Source organism: Berghia stephanieae, chromosome 8 (assembly GCF_034508935.2).
Source record: "Berghia stephanieae isolate SIO BIC M18660-M18661 chromosome 8, UCSD_Bste_1.3, whole genome shotgun sequence".
NCBI classification, from domain to species: domain Eukaryota; kingdom Metazoa; phylum Mollusca; class Gastropoda; order Nudibranchia; family Aeolidiidae; genus Berghia; species Berghia stephanieae.
In genome coordinates this window covers 25223514-25251013 of record NC_088367.1, presented here as the reverse complement: position 1 = coordinate 25251013, position 27500 = coordinate 25223514, and the positions used below count along the sequence as shown (strand labels likewise).

At 35.4% G+C, this 27500-nt stretch overlaps 1 protein-coding gene across 1 annotated transcript; it reads right to left on the bottom strand.

The window, feature by feature from the left end:
* Window positions 1-13315: 13315 nt before the first annotated feature.
* LOC144978457 (uncharacterized) lies at window positions 13316-27448 on the bottom strand. The gene is made up of 3 exons (XM_078924558.1): window positions 26884-27448; window positions 20646-20810; window positions 13316-18928 (listed from the first exon to the last, which is right to left on the bottom strand). Exons 1-3 carry the CDS (start codon window positions 27105-27107, stop codon window positions 18802-18804), a joined length of 516 nt encoding a protein of 171 aa, XP_078780684.1. The 5' UTR covers window positions 27108-27448; the 3' UTR covers window positions 13316-18801.
* Window positions 27449-27500: the final 52 nt, after the last annotated feature.

The window sequence follows — 27500 nt, the reverse complement described above, 5'->3', positions numbered from 1 at the left end:
CAACAAATATGTGTTCAACAATAACAACAACAACAACAGCATCAACCAAGAAATTTTTGCCACATCAATCAGCACAGTCTGATGACGAGGATGATGAAAAGGAGAAATGAAACGACTACAGAAAGATTCCGAGTATCACTATATCCAATGAAATGTAATTTTCCTCCAGTTTGCGAAGGTTGACGCATGCCTTTTCCCAGTCTTCTCTTTATAATTTATTGCCTCGTCGGTAAGAGTAAATTTGGTGTTCCTCCTCTCAATCTTTCCCTCTACTTAAGCCCAATGACCTCGATTGGATTGCGCTCACAGTGACATGGGGGAAGTCGCGCAACCTCGTGTCAGAACTCCCTGATTAGACAGTCTGCTTTGAAAGCTGTTTCTGGTCCATTTCTTTTTTTTTTTTTACTAAGGAGTATAGAATATGTAGTACTGTCTGAAACCATGAAATCATGTCGGCTTTTATATTTGACAAAGTTGGAGCCTTAAAGTGACCATGGGCCAACGAATGGTAGCGGTGTCCAATACAATACAGCTGGGTGCTTCAATGGAGGGCAGCAAACGATTTTAGTCAGTCTTAAAACACCTTTGCATTTTCCCCAGAATAATATTCCAGATGATGCAGAGAAGAAAAATGGCATGGCATCCTTTTAAATATCCAGTATCATCACCACCTGCAAGGATAACAATGGTTCACTGTCCAGAACCCATGGTCCTTTTTCTTCTTGAATTATCAGACGTCTAATATTTTTTTCGGATGTATATTTACGCTCATCCAAACATCTTTGGATGATATCCATATCAAAGTTATCTATGATCCTTTTCCTGCCACGTCGTTCTACACTGGTGATCTCTCTCGTATTTCGATAACGATCTGCTTATGGCTGATTGTGAAATTCCAAAACCATTGCCGTCCTCTTTAATGACTTATCGAGAGATACAAAAAGACTTCTTTTCGCAGCTTAACGAGAGTGGAACCGATAGAGATTCCGTACCGTATCTTGTTGTTTAAGAGCCTAATATGTTTTAAAAACCTTTAAAGGCCCTGTGAAACGTTCATGCAGAGACAAAAGTTCGTCAAAGTTATATTAACAGTGTTTGTTAATTTGACAATATTGAGTATACAATCACTATTTCAAATGATTTAAAGCGAGAGATTTCATATTAGTCTTAGGTAATTGCGACATGATGTAGGCTAGACAATATCCATAGACAATAAATTCAAAATTCAATACAAACTACATAAGTGTGTGTTTATAACACTTAAAGCGAATTGTTATTATTTAGAAAGAAGTATGACGTGAACTCATAATCACTAAGTCAGAACAATATTTTTTGGAAATACGATGAATACATTCATACTTTGCGGTGCGTAACTTGTTTTCACATTTTACAGTGTAAAATCACTACTGTTATGTCAACTGTTTTAAAGTAGTCTTTTATAAACTTTTTAATATGGCATCAATACGGTCCAAAATCTAGATTCAGTTAAGACAAATTGAGTCAGAGGTTGACACAAATTTTTACAACTTTTTATAGAGGGACAGCTGAGAAAAACCAGAAAAACACGCGCCATTAATTTTAAAAAAATCTGACTATAGTAGAGAACACTCAATGTTTGTGGAGAAATATAAAGGCTGACACGAAACGTACTCATTTATTTTAATTATTATACAATCAACGATTTTATCCGTGAAGTTAATTAAAGTGCGCAAATGCGTCTGGCAACAAAGTGGCCAGATAGTGATTCCCAAGGCCAAGGTCAAATTAAGGACCGATCATTATGGCCTAGCAGATAATTTAAATAACACTTATTAGAATCAACGGGTAGTAGAATTCCTTTCAATTAAAAAAATGTAACTCATATATCAATCTTTAAAAAGAAAATTTATGAGTTTTAGATTTCCAGTAATTAGGTGGCCATTGGCAAACATTTATCATAGGTTGTTGTTCGGAACAATGTTAACCCCTAACCCGTAATTGAAAAAAAAGAATATAATATATTGTTTCGTACTTCCTGTGATGTTTTGGTATTGAGATTATCATGGTGATTTGAAAATGGATATTTTATTCATCTAAATAACGCCACTACCACAATATCTAATTCGTCTGTAGCGTTTCATTCATCATGTTTTGTCGGTAAAGGGGAAACCCGAAACGTCCATTTCATCCGTTTTCGTATATTATTTTATTGAAGCTTACATTCAATTTCACATTGTTATTCATTACCCCTCTTTGGTGTATCATTAACACATAAGGTCGATAGTAAGGAGCGTCCTGACTTATGTCTGTCCACCAGCTTCCGAACCTCACCCCAGGTCCAACCGAAGTATGTCACCTCCCTTTCCCCTAATCTTCTCCAAGCCTCCAGTGAAAGGTCTTCCCCTTGCCATCTCCATTGTCTTGATGGAGTATAAGTATATAAGTACACGTCTGCCGTCCAAAGGTAGATCGACATATCTATACTTTTAACTAATTCGGAGAAAAATGAAAAAAAAATTTGGCAGCCAGCCAGCCTTTGAAAAGTTATGTTTTTTTAAAGCCATAGTTGTATATGGTGTGTAAATGTATTATTTTATATTGTTTAATATTAAAGTGTGCAAAGAAATAGGCACATGTCGGGTTAGATAAATATTTTCTTCTATCACAAACAAGGATTAAATAATATTATAGGTTTTTTTTTATATGTGACGTTCTCGATGTAGCTTTTAATTATTTTTTTTTCTTTTGAAATAACAAACTGAATCAAAATTCAAATGCCCTCAAAATTATGAAGTAAGAAATCTCAATTCTTTAAAGTGTTCAATTTGCTAGAGAGCCTCTGGAGTGTAATGGTAGCACATCTGACCGGTAATCAGAAGGTCTGATGTTCGATCCCCAGTCGAGGTAGACTGACTTTTTTGAGATGTTTGTATTTTTCTTTCTTGCTTTGTCTGGCACCTTTCATACACACTTGTTCAGATCTTTAATTTGCTTGGGTCCGAGTGAACATAAATAAATAAATGAGCTAACGACAACTCACTAGATGGTACAAAAAACTTTTTAAAATGACGTTAAACTATAAGTCCTTGTGGGTTCTAGCATAGCCCTCGTTAACATAACCTGACACTAGAACCCTCAAAGACTTACTAGAACCCTCTAAGACTTAAAGTTTGACGTCATTTTAAGGTTTGTGCAGCGTCTAGTGAGTTGTCGTTAGTAGTCTAGAGCTCAAGGAAGCAAGTGATTCAATTGCATGTGGTTGAACTATTGAATAAAACTCATGATATATTCTTTTGCGGCCAAAGACTTGTCTTTTGACGTCAATTTTTTGGTCAGTGTCAAGCTATACGTTTACGAGGGCTACGGTTTTAGTGTCAGGCTATAAGTTAACGATGGCTACGCAAGAACCCACAAGGACTCATAGTTTGAAGTCATTTTCTAGGATTTTGCACCGTCTAGTGCGTTGTTGTTACTAGTGCTCAAGGAAACAAGTTATTCCATTGGTTGATTGAATACAACTCACGATTAATTTTCTGTTGTAGCCCTAGACTTGTCTTTTGGCGTATTTTTTTTTTTTGGTCAGTGTCAGGCTATGCTCTGATGTCGGCCTGCTTTATTTTGTTTAGGATGTCAGAATATGCTTCCATAGATTTTAGTCATCCAAAACATGTCCAAAGTTCAGTGGTTGTCTTCTTTCCGTTAACCCTCTTCGGGCTATTTACGCCTCCCCGGACCAGCGACTCTCTCTTCGGCCCGCTTTTTATGTTAGGATGTGCTTCCAAAGCATTTCATTTATTAGTCATCCAAGACTTGCCTACGAGACTGGGTGGTCTTATTTCGGAGTATCTACTAACTTTATGTAAATTTTCAGAGAGCCACTAATCCCTCCTTGTTTACAAATTTTGGGGTACACAGATGCCATTCTGTGTAGTTAAAATTGACTTATCCGATAAAAAGGTTAATAATTTAATAAATATGTTTTCACCATAATATACTTCTAACGACTCAGCTCAGACTTCGTTCAACAAGTTACATGATATGATAAGTTTAAATATAATTATAGATAGAATGAAGTTGACGTCATTCATGTCTTTGTTATTGCTTTTTGCCATCCGCGTTTATGAGTAACTCTCACTAAACTGTATTAACCAGACTATAAACATTCAAGGTAACACATAGTTGTGTGTGTTCCTCCGTTAAACTTCCTGATGGCAATGTTGTGAGCTTCTTAGCCAAGCGCAGACTATCTTTTCAATACCACCAGCTCGAACGGAGTTCTTTCAGTAACTAGCCTACTAAAACAAAACAATGGTCTCACGATGTTCCTAAGGAACAAAGAGTGCTTAAAAGTTCGCACAGTATCAAATATTTATACTCACATATAAAACATGCACAACACTAAATGCGTACCTCTATAATAATAATAAAATAATAATAATAATAATAATAATAATAATAATAATAATAATAATAATAATAATAATAATAATAATAATAATAATAATAATAATAATGATAATAATAATAATAATAATAATAATAATAATAATAATAATAACAATAATAATAATAAAAACACAACAACAACAACAATAATAATAATAATAATAATAATAATAATAATAATAATATAATAATAATAATAATAATAATAATAATAATAATAATAATAATAATGATAATAATAATAATATACATGTATACAGCGCTAATTCGCATGTAAAACATAAGCTCTGGGCACTTTACAATATAAATTATCAAATTTGAATTGAAAAATGCAATGAATTCATAGCCAAATCAATGGTTCATAGCGTCAATAAAAGCAAATACAGTAAAGATGTGTCTTGAGATTCCTTTTAAAGGCAGGTAAAGACTTACACTCCATCAGACCACGTGATAGTTTATTCCTAATCTTGGGGGCCGAAACAAGCAAACAATCTATCACCAAATTTTGTTCTTGATCTTTTTTCCGAAATTTTCGTTTGGTCATTACATAAAGAATTCTAACACAGCCAAAAACTCCAATACATTACAATACATGTTAAAATACTCTCCTAACGGTTTTGCAGGGCCCTGTTTCATAAACAACCGTTGAGATATTTATTCTTATAACCGCTTTCCATTTTTTTTCTTCACATTTTGACTATTCTTTATTTGATACGATTCATTTGATTTGCCTCAGATATTATACTTTATCCTTTTTCTAATTTATTTGATGGATTTGCTTGCTAGACACAGTTTAGTTTTAGCAGCCCGGTGTATTTCGTATAAATCAATAAACATGTCTAGTCTCTTCGTATTGGTTTCTGTAATATAATATGAATATGTGATTTACACCCTCATACTGGTATTGTAAGATGTGAGAATGTTACGATCTCACTTTGTTAAAAAGAAAGGAATGCCAACGACTCGTGAAAGATAAGATTAGAAGTTTAATCAAAGACAAAGTGACTGTTACTCCAATCGGAAGTAGGAAACCGGAAAGTAAATAATATAAGAAGTGGCCAGATAATTTAGGGAGGAATCACCTAAACATTATGGGACGCCACAGTATTATATACTAGTGAACGTATCCTCAAGACAGACCGGGGGGGGGGGGGGGGGGGGGGGGCTTGAAGGATGTAGTTTTCACAAGCCAGTGCCAGTAACTTCGGTCATTGACTTTCGCTATCAGACAGCTCGAGCAAGGTCAATCCTGTCCATTCCTTGATGTTATCCTGCCATATTTTTTATTGTCTTCTGTTATGTGGGGCTATGCAGTCTTGTGTTATGACACTCGCTTTCGGATCGAAAGGTCCTGGGTTCGAGCCTCGCTCGGCGCATAGTTGAGTCCTTGGAAAAAGATTCTTTATTCACATTCTCTCACCGTACTCAGGTGTAAAACGAGTACGTTGCCGTTTACAGCGTTGTCTCTGTCGGAAAAAAAATTGTATTATCGCCTAACGGGCGTCATGTCTCGTCCTACATGTTAGGTTTTGCTGTCCGCCAGGGAGCCCTTGTAAAGCGCTTTGAGCACGTTTAGTGGATATTTCTCTATATAAAAGCTCAATATTTATAGTTCAATTTTGAGTATTTAAAAATCTATTGGTTAATTTCATCCTTGTCTCATACATTAGAATCCTGATCAAACCAATACTGCCGGACCAGAAAGATTGGTCGACCTTGGGTTTTATCCATTACCCATGTTATCCATTGGGGCGAAGTGGCATAGTGGTGAAGGCATTGCACGGTGATCCGGAAGGTACCAAGTTCGAGCCCCGCTTCAGACACTTCCGTATTTTTCCTTGGGCAAGATTATTACCCCTCCCCCCCACCTCGCCCCATTTGCTCACTCGGACAGCATGGGTGATTCCTGTTGAGTTGACATCATACATCCTGTTTGATGGATTATCTATAGATAGTATGCGCTTGGCTAAGAAGCTCATAACATTGCCATCCGGAAGTATAACGGCCCAACACACAAAACTATGTGTATCCATGAACGTTTGTAGTCAGGTTAATACAGTTCAGTGAGCATTACTCATAAACGCGAATGGCAAAAACAATAACAAAGACCTGAGTGATGTCATCTTCGAACTATCTATACTAATTCAAGGAATGCAAAGTCGTCGGTATCCTATGATGCCGTGGTGGAAGGCGTATTTATCATTTTTTTTAAAATCCATTACCAATAAAAACATTCTTAGTTAAAGAACAGGCAACTTGGGATAAACCAAAAATGTGACCCATCGTCTCAAAACGGTATTATGTCGGGATTAACAAGATGTTATAAAGTCAAATTAAATTTAAACCGGTCAAAAATTTGAATGATCGCTAATTAGCACAATAAAATATAACTTTCATTCTCTACAATAAAGCATAAAAGCTCAACACAACCCTGATATTTCTGGCTATAAATTAAATTTTCAGAATCTTAATCATCCCGACATAATACCGTTTTGAGGCGAGGGGTCACAAATGTAAACTTTAAGCAGAATTGCAGACCCCAGTACTAAAAGTATTTAACTCTCTCCTTACCACCCATAGAAAAATCGTCACATTCGTTACGATGTAACCGACAATTTCCTCATTCTGATTTCTCTTGTACATTACAAAATTTAAAGAAATGCTTTGATTACAGCTATAAATACTAAACACTGTGTTATAGAGTTCACTTTTTACTTTTTTGTTTGAGTAAGAAAAGTCTATTTTTGTGCTGAGTGGGTGTGAATATTTGGGGGAAATTCTAAAAATAGCTGGTAAGGAGAGTGTTAAGTCTCATTTTCATGATTTATAGATATAATGCGGTTGGCCAAGGAGTTCACAACATTGCCATCAGGAAGTATAACGGACCAACACACAAACTCTGTGTAACCATGAACTTTTATAGATAGAATGCGCTTGGCCAAGGAGTTCACAACATTGCCATCCGGAAGTATAACGGACCAACACACAAACTCTGTGTAACCATGAACTTTTATAGATAGAATGCGCTTGGCCAAGGAGTTCACAACATTGCCATCCGGAAGTATAACGGACCAACACACAAACTCTGTGTAACCATGAACTTTTATAGTCTTGTTAATACAGTTTAGTGAGAACAACTCACAAACGCGGATGGCAAAAACAATAACAAAGGCCTGAGTGACGTCATCTGCATACTATCTATAGTCTGGTTAATACAGTTTAGTGAGAACAACTCACAAACGCGGATGGCAAAAACAATAACAAAGGCCTGAGTGACGTCATCTGCATACTATCTATAGCTAATAGGATTCAATAGTCGTACAGTCACTTCCTTCCTAATGACGTATGGTAACTTAGTAACACTGGCTCTAAACTATCGGAACAATGGCGGACGCCGTATGAAATATTTCTCCGGCGAGCTTAAAAGCGTACCAGAGGAAAAAACCCCCATCAATTTGATAATGTTTTGACTTTTACACATTCTGATCACAAGGCATATGAAAAGGGAATGAAAAGTTCTCGCCAGCATGAAGAATAAAAAGTAAAGATTTTCTTTGTTTAGAACCAAGATGGCCGCCGTTGCCGGGCGCGTGACATCAGACTACTGAATCCAATGAGTGATACACTTCAAGCATAATCACCTCTGTCGACTCACCAAATTTGTTCATGATAAACACAATCTAAGACCCTTATCTCAATACTAAAATTTTATTGTTTATATACTATATAGATAGAATGAAGTTCTGGTCTTTGTTATTGCTTTTTGCCATCCGTGTTTATGAGTTGTTCTCACTAAACTGTATTAACCAGACTATAAAAGTTCATGGTTACACAGAGTTTGTGTGTTGGTCCGTTATACTTCCGGATGGCAATGTTGTGAACTCCTTGGCCAAGCGCATTCTATCTATAGTCTAGTCCAAATTTTAACCTCCATTAAAAAAAAAACAACAAAAAACTCCCTGTGACTTAAATACTGTCAGCACTCGGCTCTTCAATTTAACTTAGAGAGTGCTCACTATATGAGGATTTCACTGCATTTTAGAGGAGTATACATCATTTTTCAGAATCCTAATCATCCAGAATTTATACAGATTTCAGATTTTGTTTTATACTATGAAAAGAACATAAGTTAATTGCTCGATCAAATAAATTTCTCAGCCTTTTGGTGGTTAGTCTGCATTAAAAATCCACCCCAAATACCGGAGCATAATCAATGTCTCAATCGCTTCTACGTCACATGTTTGTGTTGAGAATATTGGCTATTAAGCTTAAATTCTGGCCAACTAACTTCGCGGCGTTTGTGTGTGTTGTACCTGTAACATCAAGAAGTCGAGGAGAGAGCCTCTAGTTAGACTAGGGTTTGAAGCGATTTTTGCGTGTCGTGGATAGCTCATACGATAGAGTCACGATCCCCCCCCCCCCCCCCCCCCCCCCGGCCAGGCGGAGTTGTCGTTCCAGTAAGGTCGCGGATTCGAGCCCCAATCGCCGCCGAGAAGTTTTTATTCTCTGTGGTCTTTTGGCACTTTCCTACTCCCTGCATTTCTTGTTATTTCTATTGATGCTATGGGTTTATGTAAAATACTCACAACATTAGTCAGTCGGATTTAATGTGCAAACACACAGAGCTTTGTGTAATCTTTAACATTTATAGTCGAATTAATAGAATTTATTGTGAACTAATCATTAAAAAGGCTGTGAAAAAAAATAGCAAAGAGTTGAGTTAAGTCAAATTCTGTTATTCTTTTTCTGACCCTTAACTCTCTTCTTACCAACGACAGGAAAATCGTCACATTCGTTACGATATAACCAACATTTTTCTGATTCAGATTTGTTTTTTAAGTCACAATAGTTAAAGAAAAGGAGTTGTTATATTTACAAGAACTTAATACTGTTTTGTGCGCTTAAATTTGAGTTTAAATATTCAATTTATGTGTTGGGTAGGTATGCAATTTTAGTACAAGTTTTTAGAATTGTCGGTGAAGAGATAGTTAAGAGAGGACAGAGGGTCCACGGCAGAGTTGTTAAATTTGAAAGCCACTTTTTGAAAGATCGGACAGCTCAGTACTTGTACGTACTTTGGCTAAACTGTTTGGGGTTTTTTCTCAGTCAGCCGTTGATTTAAATATCAGTTGGGTCCCAGGCTCGGCTCTCTGTCACCTCTCTGCTGTCCTTTCAATAATTGAGAACAACAACGTTCCCGTTGATAATATGCCACAACCGATGTGCACTTATTTGCAGGTCTGATAAACCATTTCCTTATGGGCTCATTGTTGTAATGGAAATCTCCAACAACAAAAAATGACGCAAAATATGTTTGTTTTGTTTTTTGTTTTTAAGGGTTTTACGGCGCTTGCAACACATTTAGGTTATATCAGCGCCAGTAAAAAGGAAGAAATGGGATAGTAAAAAGTTCTAGAATTACAATTAAGGCACCCAAGAAAAAGTAAGACATAGGGGAACTGGGAACAAATAGGGATCAGATGTAGATTCCAAGAGCATACCATCAATGTACTTAGTCTGATATCACCTGTAAGTCTCACCCAGACACAAGCACAAGATCCAACAAAGAGGAATACACTCAAATGCTTACATTTCATTATACATTAAAAATAACAAATTTAATAATACATAATAGAGAGATGATTTACAAGGAAAAAAATATCATCTCCCAAAACAATAACTGCGCATTTGACTGTTTCCCTCCCAGCCAAGGACTCCGACCAGGGTCGGGACAAAACCAAGCAATCTCATACCAAGACAAAGACAGAAAAGCATGTTGGAAAACAGATATAAGGGGATAGAAGACATGGTATGTACCTCCCTGCCCACTGTGGAGGTAGGGAACCCCACCCAGGACGCAAAATATTGTCCATTACAACAATGATAAACTAGGCCCGTAAGTGTCAGAGCTGCACGTATGTACATGTCGGCCACACCTGTTTTACCATCATCTCCAATACCAACTGATTTGAATGGATTAAATGACAAATTCGACAGCTGAGTAGTTTTTTGTTTGTTTTTGTTTGTCATTTTATGTTTTATTATATGATTTGAAAAGCATATATAATGAGAATAAATTAATTTTTCTTTCAAAATAATAAAAGATCACATCTATCATTGAGTAGCTATAAGTCTCTGTTTAAAACAAGTTGATAAATAGATAAACAAATCAGTAAATAAATAAAATAGTTAACTTTGTGTCATTATACCAACTTTAATCGATCTAAAACGATATATACCACGGATTGACAAGGAATTCAGATAAACTAGGGCAAATTTCAAAGGAGAAATAAAACAGTTGATGATATTGACAAATTGGGCTATAGGCACGGGGATATGATAAAAATCATTTTGTGTATGAAACAGTGCCAGGAAAAACAGAGAGAAAAAATACTAGAAAAAAAATCATCCCCCTAAAAACTAAGCCTGGCAGTCGAGGCGGGATGAGTTTTGTTGGATATAATTTACTTGTATTTTGCTCTCCAAGAATGGCAATAAACTTTTCAGATATTGATGATGTTGAACAATATTTTTTATTTCCGAATACTTTGCATCGAAAAATATATACAGTAGCCCTTTGAAATTTCTCCTGTTTCTGAAAAAAATATTAGCTTCTCATAAAAGAAAGTACTAAATGCACTGCATGTCCAGAGTGAAGAGAAATAACAAACTCGAAAACTCTTTGTAAAAGATTTTCAGCTCGTTTCATTTAAACTAACCTTTCATCTCATTTAATTACATTATTTCCGTTCTTAAATTAAAAATTATATGTTTTACATGATTTTACAGCATCTTTAATTATATTTGATTAGATACATTATTTCGATTCTTAAAATGAAAAATCCGCATTGTAGAATCTAATCATTGCCATCCGTCTTTGTGTATACACTCTATATCTGTTTCAATGCTAGAAAACTTTGCATATCATTCACAGACGTTTTCAGATCGACATCAAAGTTGGTTCAATGTCACTTTTAGTCAATGATAAGCAAACTTAAATGACTACTATTATTATAATTATTATCATTATAAAAAATAAACGATAATTTTAAAAAAGGAATAGAATATAATATTATGACGTGACATGAGACTCAAAGAGATGTACTGAAGATTAGGTAGATCCAAGAGTAGTCGAGAAATTCATCATATACTTGTTATAGTCCCTGCTTTCCGACCTTTAGAAAGGCCGTATTAATTAATGCCACTGAACCCTTTGTTTATACAAGGATCCGTATCTGTTTATTTTGAGTTTTAATTTTTGAAAGTATTTAAAAGATAATTCCCATGAAATTCTTATGAAAATGAAATAAGAAAAGACATAGAGATGTTATTATTGGCAATGATAATTTCATGAGATGCAGGTTATAGGTAGATGGTAAAATGTCGAAAATGCATCTTGATAAGCGAAGAAATAAACCAAATAAAACCCACTCTAACTCATTTAATACGGCAATGAAATAATGAAATGAGACTCCATGATCATGTATGTAAACTTATCTCATGTAAAACACTGTTAAAATCATAAACATCGGATACTTGTCAAATTATATAATTAATAAGTAGGATAATTTTTCTCCTAAAATGATCTTACGTTTTATCTTATCAAGAGAGAAGCATTCAAGGTAGACGTCTAATGACTCGATGTTGTTGTCTAATAAAATCATAAGTATTTGCCGGAAATTTCTTTTAAGAATTAGCACAAACTTGAAGTTTGAAATGTCATTTTGAAACATGTTTTTAAAAAGGTCAACAGTCTCAATTCATGAAAGTAAAATCAACATGATATGGTATCTTAAACGTTTTGTGATGTATTTAATGCAGCACTAAAATATACGTCATGTCTCGGAATGATGAAATAATATGGATATAACAATTCACATGCACAACATAATACACACTGGAATGAGCAATTGAATTTAAATAAGAAAAAACGATTTGTTTATGACTCCAAGCAAAAATAAAAATAAAGCAACAACAAATTGTCATTCTTGTAAACCTTTCTTAGATGTTCAATCTTCTAATTCTCTTCACTTGGTTTCAAATCATATTATAGTATTTTTTTTCTTAGACCGATTTAATTTATTCTCTCTTAATGAAGCAACTGATACAAAAGGAGAATTATTGATAGTGACAGATTTTTACATACTAATGCATTGAGATAAATTGAATTCGCGATAAAGTAGGTTGATATTGCTTGTTTCATTTAAGTCATTGTCTTAATATACATCAACACAATCATTGCTCTCTATTATATATGTTGGCTATCACATTACTTATAAAATCATCTCAAACTTTCTATTTATTAATGATCAAACTGTCGTATCAGCGTTACTCTAAATGATATTTACGTTATATAAAATTCGCTTCGTTTTCTTTCAGCTTCTCCGACAAGAAAACTACATTCTACATTCTATTTTTGTTCCATTACGTCTACCAATCTTAGGATTACTAAATTAGTTAAAACCAAAAAAAACCCCACTAAATCTTGAGCTTTTATTTAGCGCAATATCCATTAAACGTGCTCGAAGCGCTTTACAAGTAACATTATGGGTGGTATCAGCCATTGTCACGCTTTCAAAACTAACGACTATAAGGGGAATTATGAATTATAAAAATAAACAATATGACGTATAAAATAAAACGGTACTAGTGACATTTAACATATAGATAGAGACGGATGTTCATAGGTAAACACAGCATTTTGTTGCAATAACGTCAATAATGATGTTATCGTCAGGTGAGTCAACCCAAAATTTTCTCTCAAATAAGAACACGTTTTTGTTCTCAGTATTTAGATGTGCAACATCGATTAAATAAATTGAAATATTAATAGTGCAATGGCTAAACCGCTGATTTACTTTGTTATGGATTTCTTTTTCCATTATGCAGATTTTGTATATTTTTCGTAGGGTTTTTAGTGCCTTTATTTTTTATATTTATTTGGAGGGGGGGGGGGGGGTTGTTAGGCAACACATACCGTCTTAACTATTTTTCAATTATTGCCTCTTGAGTCTCTGATCTCATTATTTTTTTTACAAAGTTCTGTCAGCAAATTTTCTTTTATTATCAAGTTCATAACGAATATGTCATATAAGATATGTCACAGCGGGTAAAACACTTACAGTACAAAACTCTATTAAGTTTTTTGTTTTTGTTTTTGTTTTTGTTTTCATTAAAAATATATTATAGTAGCGAAAATCAATTCATGAATTTGATAAAACAGGCGGATTGTTTATTGCAGTAGTGGTAAAACATTGCTAACATGACATTCAATACAAAAATTCAATTTTAGCTTGTACTTTTACTCTTTAAGCGAAGACAATAATAAAGTTACGGCAAAAGACGAACGAATGAGTGTCGAATAAGGATGGTGATGGAAACAGCACATTGCTTTTAACTGTTATGTAAAAATAGATGTCACAAACACTCATTAAATTCACTTGCATCAAAACAGATATTTGAAAAAAAACTTTATCTTTCAAAACATGCAACACTTAAAACGCAATTCGCAAATAAACCATGAGCAGCTAATTATAAAACGCAGGCATCCATTGTGACGCTTTCACTATATTTTTATACCTAAATCCAACTCGCGAGGCACTGTTCCTTTAAAATGTTGTTCACACGTCCTCAGTGATATTTTCATAACATTCGAAATAGCCGATCGTGCGATGATTACGTGATACGTCTTACAGTGCCTATTGCGTAAGTTTCTGATGTTTACCAGCACCGTGATGCTTTAATTCAAAGGTTGTAACATTTCGTCATATTATTTAGTCACAGACTATGAATATTGAGCTGGGTATTTGGCTAATCGTTATTATAATATTGCCAAAAAAAATGTTGATACCTACGTCAAATAATTTTCTGGCCCATAAAATCGCATAAAAAGAAAGTAGTTTTAACATGTTTCTAGACGTAGAAGTCATCATAGAATAACATTGTTCATTTTGGTAGCATTATTTAATATATTTCTTTGCATGTTTTGGACATACCAATGGCGCCGCCAACTTTCCTATTCAATATATATTCTGTCATGGCCAACATCAATATTATTGTTGGAATTCTTTAACACGATTTCCCGGCTATTGCAACGGCATATATAAATATTAAAGAGACGATGCAGTATTCTGCCGTACTTTGGAGAGAAAAAAACATACTTTAAAATTCGTAATGGCTCATCTTGGCAAACACTCTCAAACCTGGGACTTCGCGAAGTCTTTTGCCGAGTTTTCTGGCCAAATGTTTAAATATGGGGTTTTCCAGAGTACGACAGTATTGTGGTAAGTAGATCAGACAAAATCATTTCGTATATCTAGTTAGGAATATCACCGGATTTCCAAATAGTGTCTGTAGCAGAGAATACAAAAATTAGAAATTTTCAGCACAATGAACCAGAAACAAACAAACAAACAAAAAAAAAAAAAAGAAAAACAATTGAAAATGTTCATAACAATGGAGGGGACTTTATTAATGATTACCATTGATGACACATTTCATAAGAGAGAGAGAGAGAGAGAGAGAGAGAGAGAGAGAGAGAGAGAGAGAGAGAGAGAGCAGAATTTAGGCATCACAGACATTTCAGGCGTGTTTAGCTTAGTGGACTGCATTTCTAGTACATATTTTGGCCAAGTAAACTTTTTTTCTTCACAAAGTAATTATTTGACATGTAAAGTGGCTTTTTATCACATTAAAAAGCGATGAATATTTTCTTTCCTCTTTATCACTCGAGATACATTGCAATGTTGATCCAGGAAGGTAAGGGGCTCAGCCTCAACAATTAAAAATACTTATCATACATTTAAAAAATAAATTTATGTTATATCTTACCATACTCTGAAAAAAAGCCACATTTGTGGGGAAAAATGTCAAGAAAACTGAACCTATAAAAATCGATCAATAATTATTAACATATTAGCATATTATTAGCATCACTCATCTTGTCAACAAGAAAAACCCTTAACTCATGGGATTTCAATGAAGTCTTCAAGGAAGTCTCGTGTTTGAGAATGTTTGACAAGGCGAAGGCTATTTAAATCGATCGATATTTGAAGGATCAGGTAGGCCTATCTGGCTAAAAATTTTTAACTGAGGTTTTTTGTTTTCATTGTACATTACGGAAGTAGAGATATGATTCATAAAATCGATTCAAGTGTAATACTTTTATTCTACATATCGACAAACGGATTTACTTTAGAAATGCTTTTTATGTCATTTGATCCTAATCATTTCGTTGACATCACGATCGAATGTGTGACCCAGCGTTCCTTCGGCTTATTATGTCTGGCTAAATTTGACGATGAAAATAACGTTAAGCAGAAATCACAAAGTTTAAGTTTAATTGAGAGCTATTGTTTTTTGCTTTGGAAGATGAAATGCTTGTATTTTATTCCTTGGTATCGGCTTGTAGCTTTTAATAAATATATATAAATCGTAACAACTGAACAAATGAAGCCTTTGACAAATCAGTTTTAACAACGCTGTAACCAAAAATCAATATCAGAGCATCTGGCGATGCAATTAACATATTATTTCAGAGTTGAATTTTAGTATTATTATTTTTTTTTCCTTTGCGAGTACAACTTCAAATCCGTTTTGCATTCAATGTAAATATAGCATATTATGTTGATTACGTGACCAGATGGTAGATAGAGCACAGTAACTCGTATCGATATTATTTGATGAGTTGCAAACGGCAGATCTATTACAAAAAGCAACAATATATCAGAAATCTTGCGGAGCGTTTCCAACTAAAACGCTGTTTCAGCCAAAAACGAATCATGTTGGACTAGGTAAAGATTGAGCCCAAAGCGTTCCTTCTCTCGTAATTTATCCTTTGCCTGTTTGTTTGTTTGTTTGTTTGTTTTAAATTTGTTTTTGCTTTTATAATAGTTATATTCATTTTCACTCCAAAGCTCTGGGCAACTTTGCATCTTTTTCATAATAATTAATGAATTGTGAAACAGATGTGATGTTCCCAGTCTTAAGCAAACAAAATATTATTTGTTATCTTTCAGACGACAAGCACACTCTTTGCTTGACACACGAAACTAATCAATATTTAAATATATAGCCTACAACTCCTATCCATATAGTATTTGTTTTGTAAGTGTGTAAAACTATCGTGTTGATGCTATGCGTTTATGTAAAATATTCACAACATCCCTAAGTCAAATTAAACTTACCAACACAAAATACTGTTTGTAACCTTAAACGTTTATAGTCTGATCGATATGATTCTTCAACCGATAGCAACATTAATTTTAAACATGTTTTTATTCATTATGTTATTGGCTGAACAAGGGTTTTGAGTCCGAAACGTTCCGTGTTTGGTTATGTGTTCTTTTCCGAATCTGTTGTATTCATTTTCTTATTCATTACTTTTTTACAGTCCACAGCAGCCAGCAGCTTAGTATCATTTAAAAAGTCAAGAAAACTCCCTTTATCTAAGTCGGTCATGATTAAATTTGGTTGATCACAGATAAGACCAAGCGCAGGATATTCTTAAATAAAGGCATAATAAAATTCACTTTGAGATTGACATTTCAGAAAGATAAGAATTTCCTCATAAATTATATTTCATCAGCAGAAAGTGGTTAGAAAAATAAGTCATACAAAAGTTTGTGTGTCTCGTTTGGATTATTGACTTTGAACAAAGTTTTTATTTAAGGCAATTTTTGGACTAGGCTCTGTTATTATCAAACTTCTGTAAAATGGGATAGTAAAACAGATCCCTATTCAACGACACATGCAGCATTGCTTGTAATCAAGATGAATAATTTATACACATTCAACCACTTTAGCAATACCTTTACTCTCATACTTTGAAAAAGGATATCATTTAAAAGTTTGGCCAGAAATCTCGTCTTTCAAAAATCGATTGATCAAACTGATGATGATGATGATGATGATGTACACCTATCGACAGTTGAATGTCGTCTCAAACTCTATATTTTCCAAGAAAAAAAGCGATCGTACAATGCCAATGTCATTATAAGGGTCATTTCAATCGATCGATTTTTAAGGGGGACGAGTTTCCTGGCCAAAATATATCTTGCCAGATTCAGAACAAAACACGTGATTTTAATTCTGGTCAGGAAACTCGTCCTTCAAATAATGATCGATTTAAAATGATTTTCATAGGGTCAAAAATTCTCAAATCTGGGATTTTCTTGAATGGCATACGTGAAAGCCGGGGTTTGAAAGATTTTGACAAGATGAGCCAGGAAGGTCATGAGTTCGAGCCCCCACCACCTCGAAATACTTTTTATTCTCTATTGTCACCCGGCACTTTTCTACTCACTTCATTCTTTGTTATTATCAATTCATAAGTGCCTGCTCCACTCACTTTTCTATATTAATTATTGAAAGACGAATTTTCTGGCCGAATGTTTAAAATGTGTTTTTTTATTTTGTTTTGTTTTTGTTATTGGGTTTTTTTTTGGTCAAATTAAGACAGTAGGCTAATACATTTTAAATCTTTTACAGCATTAATAAAGGGGGACAGAGCCATGGACTTGTTAGACTCGCCTAGGACATGATTTTAATAAATAGGTGATGGACATAAAAGAACTGAAAATTATCACATTGTTTCATAGTAGATAATAATATGTTTTCGTCAAAGCTATAATGCACAGATATAACAGTTTTCATTGGACAAATTACGAATAGCGACAACAACAACAATAACAACAACAACAACAACAGCAACAAAAATAAACATTGCACGTGATACATTTTTTCACTTTCAACCAATGATGGCACAATTGAATATTGTTAATATAACACGATGTAAGGAGATATTGAAATGATAAATAACATTGTAAAAATAACATTTTATGTAATTTCAGAACAATAATATATGTACGTAAACTTAAACAAGAGACAAAGGGCGATGTGATCACTCATCAAAAAAATATAACACAATGCATGCCAATTGCCTTTATCCGAACAAAAACGAAAACTCTTCTTCCAGTTAAATAGTCTAGACGTCTATATCATATTTCAAAGTGTGTAAAATCGTTTTCCTGATTTTTTCATGATTGTATTCCGGCTTAAAACGCTCACAAATTATCACAGATAAATGTCTACTTTTTGTCTCCCGTATTGCGTATAGTCAATAACGTCAAAGTGGTGATCGGAATGAAAATATACACATTATTATAATCATGACCAAGCAGGAATTAATATGTAAAGCAATTTTTTTTCTACGTAGGTACTTCTGTTTTGCATAACGTATTCAAAGTGGTTTTTTTTTATTGTTTAAAAACTATTACTTCCCATACATGGTGATGGCGAATGAGGCAATGAAGAACCGTTTTGCTTGCTTTTGCTACATTGTGCTATATTTTAGATGATGACGTTGTAGGGATTTCCTCACTGTCTACCGAAGAACGTGGACAAGACGCACAAGACGGCGACAAGAACGACGCTTGCGGCTGTTCGTGGACAGAAGCAGACGTACTGTTTCACTTTGTCGAAATCATCCTCGCTGCATTTTTTGCTGAAAAGATACAAACATTCATGATTATTCTTTATTCTAGTCCATAGCTAATGGCAAAACAGATGGAACAAATACTTAAGCTTGAGCTATTATATAGCGCAATATCCACCAAACGTATCCAAAGCGCTTTACACTGTACCACAACAGCAACACTTAATATGTAGAACGAGATATGACGCCTGTTAGCCGATATTACAATTTTATTTCAGACAGAGAAACCGCTGTTAACGGCCAGGTACTCATTTTCCACCTGAGTACGGTGAGAAAATGTGAGGAAAGAGTATTTTCCAAGGACTCAACTATGGGCCGAGCAAGGCTAAAACCCATGACCTTCGTATCCGAAAGCGAGTGTCAAATCATAAGACCACAGAGCCGTACAAAAGACATCGTGGATGAAAATAGTTCGAAGTTATATAAACCTTTCGTTTAGTTCTACAATATTTTTAGAAATGAAATCTGCGTTTTCGCCTGATTACACTTTGTTCAAAGTAATGAACAGAATAAAGCGCTTTGAGCACATTTAGTGGATATTGCCCTATATAAAGCTCATTAAAAAAATTAATTTTAAAAAATGAATATGACTGCTTCTATAAAGAACAAAATACCAAACACGGAATGTTTTGGGCTCAAAATCCTTTTTCAACCAATAAAAATAGTATTTGCTGAAGATGGGTTTTGAGCCTTGAAACGTTCTGTGTTTCATATTTTGTTCTTTTATGGAAGTTGTTATCTTTATTTTTATCTATTTTTTCCCGTCCACAGTTGCTAGCTTCACTTTTCATCGTTCACAGCTTCTAGCTTTACTTTTTACCGTCCACATCTTCTAGCTTTACATTTCATCGTCCACATCTTCTAGATTCACTTTTCATCGTCCACAGCTTCTAACTATACTTTTTTCCGTGCCCAGCTTCTAGCTTTACTTTTTACCGTCCACATCTTTCAGCTTTACATTTCATCGTCCACAGCTTCTAGATTCACTTTTCATCGTCCACAGCTTCTCGTTATACTTTTTCCGTTCACAGCTTCTAGCTTTAATTTTTACCGTCCACATCTTCTAGCTTTACATTTCATCATCCACAGCTTCTAGATTCACTTTTCATAGTCCACAGCTTCTAACTATACTTTTTTCCATTCCCAGCTTCTAGCTTTACTTTTCCACCGTCCACATCTTCTAGCTTTAGTTTTTTTTTTTCTTTTATTATTCATAGTGATTTTTAGAATGTTACATTTGATTTTCTCCATCGGTCTGTCATAAGTAACGAGATGTTCATTTCATATAATTTCATATCGTACATATCGCCTGATTAGTGCATATTTATACAAGAACGCTTAAAACATCCTCCATTGCTTTTAGGCGAAAACCCATACACATTTGAGTCGAGAGAGATAACGTGTGTGAAGTATCTTAGAATTTATGTCAAAGACAATGATGACGACGATGATGGTGATGATGATGTTGAGGATGATGATGGTGATGATGATGATGATGATGATGATGATGATGATGATGATGATGATGATGATGATGATGATGATGTTACTGCTGCTGCTGTTGTTGTTGTTGACGATGATAATGGTGATGATGATGATGATGATGATGATGATGATGATGATGATGATGATGATAATGATGATGATGATGATGATGATGATGATAATGATGATGATAACGTTGACGACGATCAAAATCTATAGATATACTAATGAAACATCTTACCCTCCTGTTCCTGTTGTGAAGCAGTCTTTTCCTTTTCCGATCGCATCGCACGTGACGTCCGCCAATTTCTTATTCTTCAGCTCAGCAACCGTGGAAGCAGCACTGAAACAATGGGCCACTGACACCTTGCAGTCTGCACTGACCTTGGTCATGACATCGGGGTCCCTGTCAAAGTTAGAAAATAATGATAATATAGAAAAGGCGAGAAGTTAAAAGTATAATATTACACCATTTTGAAATGTACAAGTTGGTTCTGTTTTCATCATAATTATTTTGTAATCAACATTTATATAGCGCAATTCCACGCATCGATCGGGTTCATTGCGTTTACAATGTTTCATTTAGAGGGTAAGGTGTGGCTATGTGGGCCTGTGGTATGACACTCGCTTTTGGATCGGAAGGTTCGCATAGTTGAGTCCTTGAAAAAGACTCTTTACTCACATTCTCTCACCGTACTCAGGTGTAAAATGAGCACCTGTCCGTTGAAAGCATTGTCACTGTCCGGAGAAAAAAAAATTGTAATAATATCGCCTAACACCCCTTGTAAAGCACTTTAAGCACGATTAGTGGATATTGCGCTATAAAATATCTCAAGCTCAAGTTTTTAAGGTGCAAAACTATCATAATATGAGTTATGAAACAATGGGTCATTAGTTATGATAGTTTAGCATTGCGAGATATGTCGTGCATTGAAAAACTGCGCTTCTTAATTATGACAAGCCGACAATTCCAGCGCGTTTAAAGCAAAATAGTTAACAACGCCACGACCAGATTGTCTCATGTCTCATGTAGTGTTTTATTCCTCCTGTTTTGTTGATAAAGGGAAAATCCGAAACGTCCATTTTATCTGTTTTCGTATATTAAATTGAAGCTTACATTCAATTTCACATTGCTATTTAAGGTCACAATAGCACCTGTTTCTCGATACTTGGTGTTCATCTAAGGCTGTAGAGAGTATCTTCATGTTTTCAAAACTTCAGCACTAAAATCTTAGATAGGCATAGCTTTTATAGCTGTATTCAGATGAAAGGACAGGATCAGCGACTCAAATTTGGATCCATTCTATGATCGACAATGTGATTGTGTATGTATGTGTTTCCTTTTTTTCATAGAAAGCTCTTATGTATGCACAATGTATGAGTGTTGTATCACCCAAGAATGATAATTTTTTTTTCTTTTAAAACGAATGAGTGTTGATTCACTAAAAATTGTGCATTTTCTTTGAAACGAATAGTGTTGTATAACCTAATGATGGTTATTGGTGTATTTTCTTTTGAAACGTATGATTGTTGTCTCACTCAAACGTGGGAAACTGTGCACTTTCTTTGAAACGTATGAGTGTTGTTGCACTCAAAAGTGGGAATTTGTGCAGTTTCTTTGAGACGTATGAGTGTTGTTGCATTTAAAAGTGGGAATTTGTGCACTTTCTTTGAAACGTATGAGTGTTGTTGCACTCAAACGTGGGAAACTGTGCACTTTCTTTGAAACGTATGTGTGTTGTATCACCCAATGATGGTTATTGGTGTACTAATGAGTTGTAAAAAATAGACTAAAAGGTTATTTTTTTTTAATAATAAATAATTAGAGTCATCTCAGTACAGTTTTTCTTCTTTATGTAGTTAAGGCATGTCCAGTAGGGAAACAAATTTACATTCATTACAATTTATGCTTTACACAGTTGACAATGGGTGGCTGGTCATCAAGTTTTATGTCTGAGGGTTAAGCCGTACTAGAACTCTGAAAGAAAGTCTCTGTTTTTTTAAAAAAATATAACTTAAATAGAAGACGCTAATTGGATTCAATCGTCTGATGTCAAGTGAATAAGCAACGTGCTGCTTGTTACTAAACAAAGAAAATCGGTACTTTTTATTCTTCATATTGGTGAGAACTTTTTCACATGTCATGTGATCAGGGTGTATAAAAGTCAAAACATGATCAGATTTATAATGTTTTTCTCCTCTGGATGCACTTTTATGATCGTCAGAGAAGTATTTCATAAGGGCGTCCACCATTGTTCCGATTGTTTAGAACCATTGACTAAGTTACTATGCGTCATTACGACGAAGTGACATCACGAATGTTGAAGCCAATTAAAGTTGACTGGAAGTAAATTGTCAATGGGACGTAATGGGATAAATGGCAGGAAATAATATGATTTGATAATGCGTAGAAATGTTCCAAACATCACATCGGCTGAGCATAATTGATGCTATGCGTGTAGGTAAAATACAACATCCGCCAGCCTGTCTGATGTCACTAAGCTCATTGTTATTGTTTTTAGCCAGCCATTTTATGATTAGGTAGGCATCCTTCCGTCTCAAGAGACGATGGTTTGCGCCCTGTATGGCTTTAGTCTCATCAGTCCTGTTGAGAGCAACGACGGGTGTGACTCAGCAGACCAATCCTTGCATGGCAGTCTCTACCGCAGTTGTTGCACACGTAGTTTGGCTGTGTGTTTGGTATTTGGATCTGCTGTCTCTCTTTCCTCCTTGTTCTCCTCTCCTCAAACTTCATCTTTCTCCTCTCCTCACCCATTTTATGATTAGTACTCACTAAATTATATCAGAATATAACCGTTTAAGTTTTGTTTGTTGGTACGATTTATCTGGCTGGCAGATTATTGAGGGTTTTTTTAAACCAAAAGCACACCGTTAATAGCGTACCAACGCACAAACTGTACGTATCCTTAAATGGTTATAGTCTGATTTAATGTAGTGAGAACTAATCATTAAAAGTACTTAATAAAAACAATCACAAAGTGCTGAGTGGTATCAATTCCGTTCCATCTATATCACCGTATTGAATGAAGGCATTATCTACCAAATTCAGTCCCTTAGTTTGTTGACAAAGAAAAATTACAATGACCTCTCCACACGGGACTGGTATCTCGGTGTTAAGGCTTGTTTTTGACTTAATATGTGTGATTTTGTTTGTTTTGTTCACTCGTAGAAATCATCGAGCCCCCAAAAAAGTGTTTACATGTGCGCTGTCCTCTTAAAAGTTTTCACTGTGTTGATTAAAAAATAATGAGCTTTTATATAGTGCAATATCCACTAAACGTGCTCAAAGCGCTTTACAGGGGGTCCCTGGCCAACAGCAACATTTAACATTTAGAACGGGACATGACGCCTGTTTGGCGATATTACAGTTTTTTCGGACAGAGACAAAGCTGTCATTTCACACCTGAGTACGGTGAAAGAATGTGAGTAAAGAGCCTTCTCCAGGGACTCAACTATGCGCTGATCGAGGCTCGAAATCAGGACCTTCCGATTCGAAAGCGAATGACATACCACTAGACCACATAACTTCACAGCTAAGGAACAGAATCTGTGATAACCGGATTCGAAAGCGAGTGTCATACCACTAGACCACATAGCCTTACCGCTAAGGGACAGAATCTGTGATAACCGGCTTCGAAAGCGAATGGCATACCAATAAACCACATAGCCTTACAGCTAAGGGACAGAATCTGTGATAACCGGATTCGAAAGCGAGTGTCATACCACTAGACCACATAGCCTTACAGCTAAGGGACAGAATCTGTGATAACCGAATTCACCTAGTATATGTGGTCCACTACTGTCTAGAAACGGTATTATGTCGGCATGGGATGAATAGGATCCCCTAAAATGAATATACAATTGGAGTCAATAGTCTGATGTCAGGTCGCCCAGCAACGGCGGCCATCGTGGTTCTAAACAAAGAAAATCGGTACTTTTTATTCTTCATGATGGCTAGAACTTTTCATATGCCTTGTGATCAGAATGTGTAAAAGTCAAAACATGATCAGATTTATGTTTTTTCTTTCCTCTGGATACGCGTTTATGCTCGTCGGAGAAATATTTCATAAGGGCGTTCGCCATTGTTCCGATAGTTTAGAGCCAGTTACTAAGTTACCATACGTCATTACGAGGAAAGTGACGTAACGACTGTTGAAGCGTATTGAAACGATAATAAATACGAAATTTGAGTTTTTTGCGATGTAAGAATGCGCCTTTATTCTCCAACATGACGAATAAAACAATAAACCCAAATTTTAAATCCGTGCCTATAGATGCTGTGCGTTTATCCAAAAGGATTTTATGGTACCAACACACAAAACTATAGATAGTATGCGATTGGTTAAGAATCTCACAACATTGTCATCCGGAAGTATAACGGACCAACACACAAACCTATGTGTAACCTTAAAAGTTTATAGTCTGGATAATACAGTTAAGTGAGATTTAGCTACTCATAAACACGGATGGCAAAAAAAAACAACAAAACAACAACAACAAAGACCCGAGTCGCGTCATCTTCATTCTATATATACTTTACCTTAAATGGTCATAGTCTGAATAATACAATTTAGAGAGAACTACTACCTAAACTGGCTGGCTAAAGACATTAAACAAAGAGCTGAGTGAAGCCAATAGGCTTCAAAAGTCGTGAGGTAACTTCCCTCGTAATGACGCATAGTAACTTGGTAACTGGTTCTAAACTATCAGAACAATGGCGGACGCCCTTATGAAATACTTATCCGACGAACATAAAAGTGTATCCAGAGGAGAAAGACATTATAAACCTGATCATGTTTTGATTTTTATACATTATGATCATATGACATGTGAAAAAGTTCTAGCCAGCATGAAGAATAAAGAGTACCGATTTTCTTTTTTTTTAGAACCAAGCTGCTCGTTGCTGGGCGGACGTGACATCAGACTTGAATCCTATTTTAACTTAAATTATTTGCAAAAAGTTCGTCTCGACGAAATGCCGATTTGAGACGATAGGTCGCACATATCAATTAACCAGTAGGTTTTTGACCAATCAAAACATGGAATTTGTGAAACACCTTCACACGTGCTCGGTCACACATAATTGATCGTCGATAGATAGTATGCGCTTGGCTTAGAAGCTCATAACATTGCCATCCGGAAGTATAACGGACCAACACACAAAACTGTGTGTATCCATGAACGTTTATAGTCAGGTTAATACAGTTCAGTGAGCATTACTTATAAACGCGGATGGCAAAAAACAATAACAAAGACCTGAGTGACGTCATCTTCGAACTATCTATAACCAATAACGTGAATGTTATCGACCTCTCTCTGTGACTATTGTTATTGTTTTAAACCGCCAAATGGGGGACTAATTATCACACGATTTTCTCGACCATATTATAAACGTTTAAATCTACATACATTTTTTGTGGGTATTTTACTTAGACATATACCATCGATAGTAAAATATGTGTATTTCGTTATGTTTACCAATCATGGCCATTCTTTTCAGGATGACAATGGGAGCGATCTTTATTCATGTTTTCGTCCAACCGGGTCATCAATCACGTGATTTGTTGCTGTCCAACGATTGGATATTTCTTAACAAATGTAAACACGCTGCTTTGTTAATGAAAGTTGTAAACATACCCATGTGTCAAGCTGAACACAATGACCAATCAAAATGTTAGATAGTTCAAAATCTGTGAACACTTTTCACTATGTAGGTCACTTTGAGCACATTTTGCAATGTGACCAATGACTTCGAGCACATGGAAAGTTAATAAAGATCATGCCCATTGTCCGAGGGGCCTGGTTATATAAGTGTCTATTGCCGCCGGGAGGGATGAGGGCCGAAAACTATATTATTGATGTTCTTCGTTTAGTTAGAAAACTCATAACATCCTCCAGCCGGATATAGATAGTATGCGCTTGGCCAAGAAGCTCACAACACTGCCACCCGGAGTATAACGGACCAACGCACAAAACTCTGTGTCACCTTGAACGTTTATAGTCTGGTTAATACAGTTTAGTGAGAATTACTCATTAACATGGATGGCAAAATACAATAACACAGACTTGAATGACGTCAACTTCATGATATCTATATAGTACAAATACACATAACAGCAAGTTCTATTCACCTCATGGTTAAATTCAACCAGTGAACTGCAGTGTTCTTGAAAAACTCGTCTTAAAAAATTTGGCTAGAAAACTCGTCCTTTAAATATCCCATCAATTTGAATGACCATCATCTTTGAAAAAAAAACAAAAACCTCTCAAACCTGGAACTTTGAGAGTCTTCCTTAAAGTCCCAGGTTTGAGAGATTTTACCATAATGAGGGTCATTTAAATCGATCAATATTTTAAAGACGAGTTTTCTGGACAAATGTTTAAACATCAGTTGTTGTTTTTTCAAGAGTACGGCAGTTATCCGGTTAAAAATTGAGACAAAATTATTATTCACTTACTTATCGTCATCCTTATCTTTGGGAGCTGGTGATGTTTCTTTTGCTCCCGATGGAATCGCTGTGGGTGTGGTCACCTTCTGTTTTTCTGTAACAACTGGAGTCAGCGTCGTTGGCGTGGTAGCTGCAGCTCCATTTACAGTAGGTTTTGTTTCTTCACAAGAAACAAGCAGTAAGTTGCAGAGGACGACAAAAAGAATCAAGCTTGAAAATAATTTGGATACCATTGTTGTGGAATTGAGGTTATTTATTTATTATTCGTAAAAAAATATTACTTAATGAATGCTGTTTTATATTAATCTTATTATTAATATCCAAGAAAAGAACAAGGGTAGAATGTCCACGGATAAATAGGAATGTTTACAGTCAAATCAGAAAACGGCCTGTTCTCGCCTCGATTGCGCGCCTCAACTGACAACCGGTTTTCGGTTTTCGATACACACAAAAAGATTGGTGATAAGCTCGCTGTAGTCGAACTGGATTGATGAGGGGTGATGTAACATCGGCTGGGTCAGTGGTGTCTCTCGCTTTTTGGAGACGTGCGTCAGCTGCTGTTCACAGCCAGGTTACAGCAACCAGGCTCAGCACGCGGTAGAAGCGTGCCTTTTTCGGGGGGATAA

Excerpts from the sequence above, each read along its gene's own strand:
- LOC144978457 (XM_078924558.1), bottom strand. The coding sequence starts at position 27,107 with ATGGTATCCAAATTATTTTCAAGCTTGATTCTTTTTGTCGTCCTCTGC. Across the intron at positions 20,811-26,883 it reads AAAGATAAGGATGACGATAA|GGACCCCGATGTCATGACCA; the intron begins GTAAGTGAATAA and ends TAACTTTGACAG. Across the intron at positions 18,929-20,645 it reads TTCACAACAGGAACAGGAGG|CAAAAAATGCAGCGAGGATG; the intron begins GTAAGATGTTTC and ends GTATCTTTTCAG.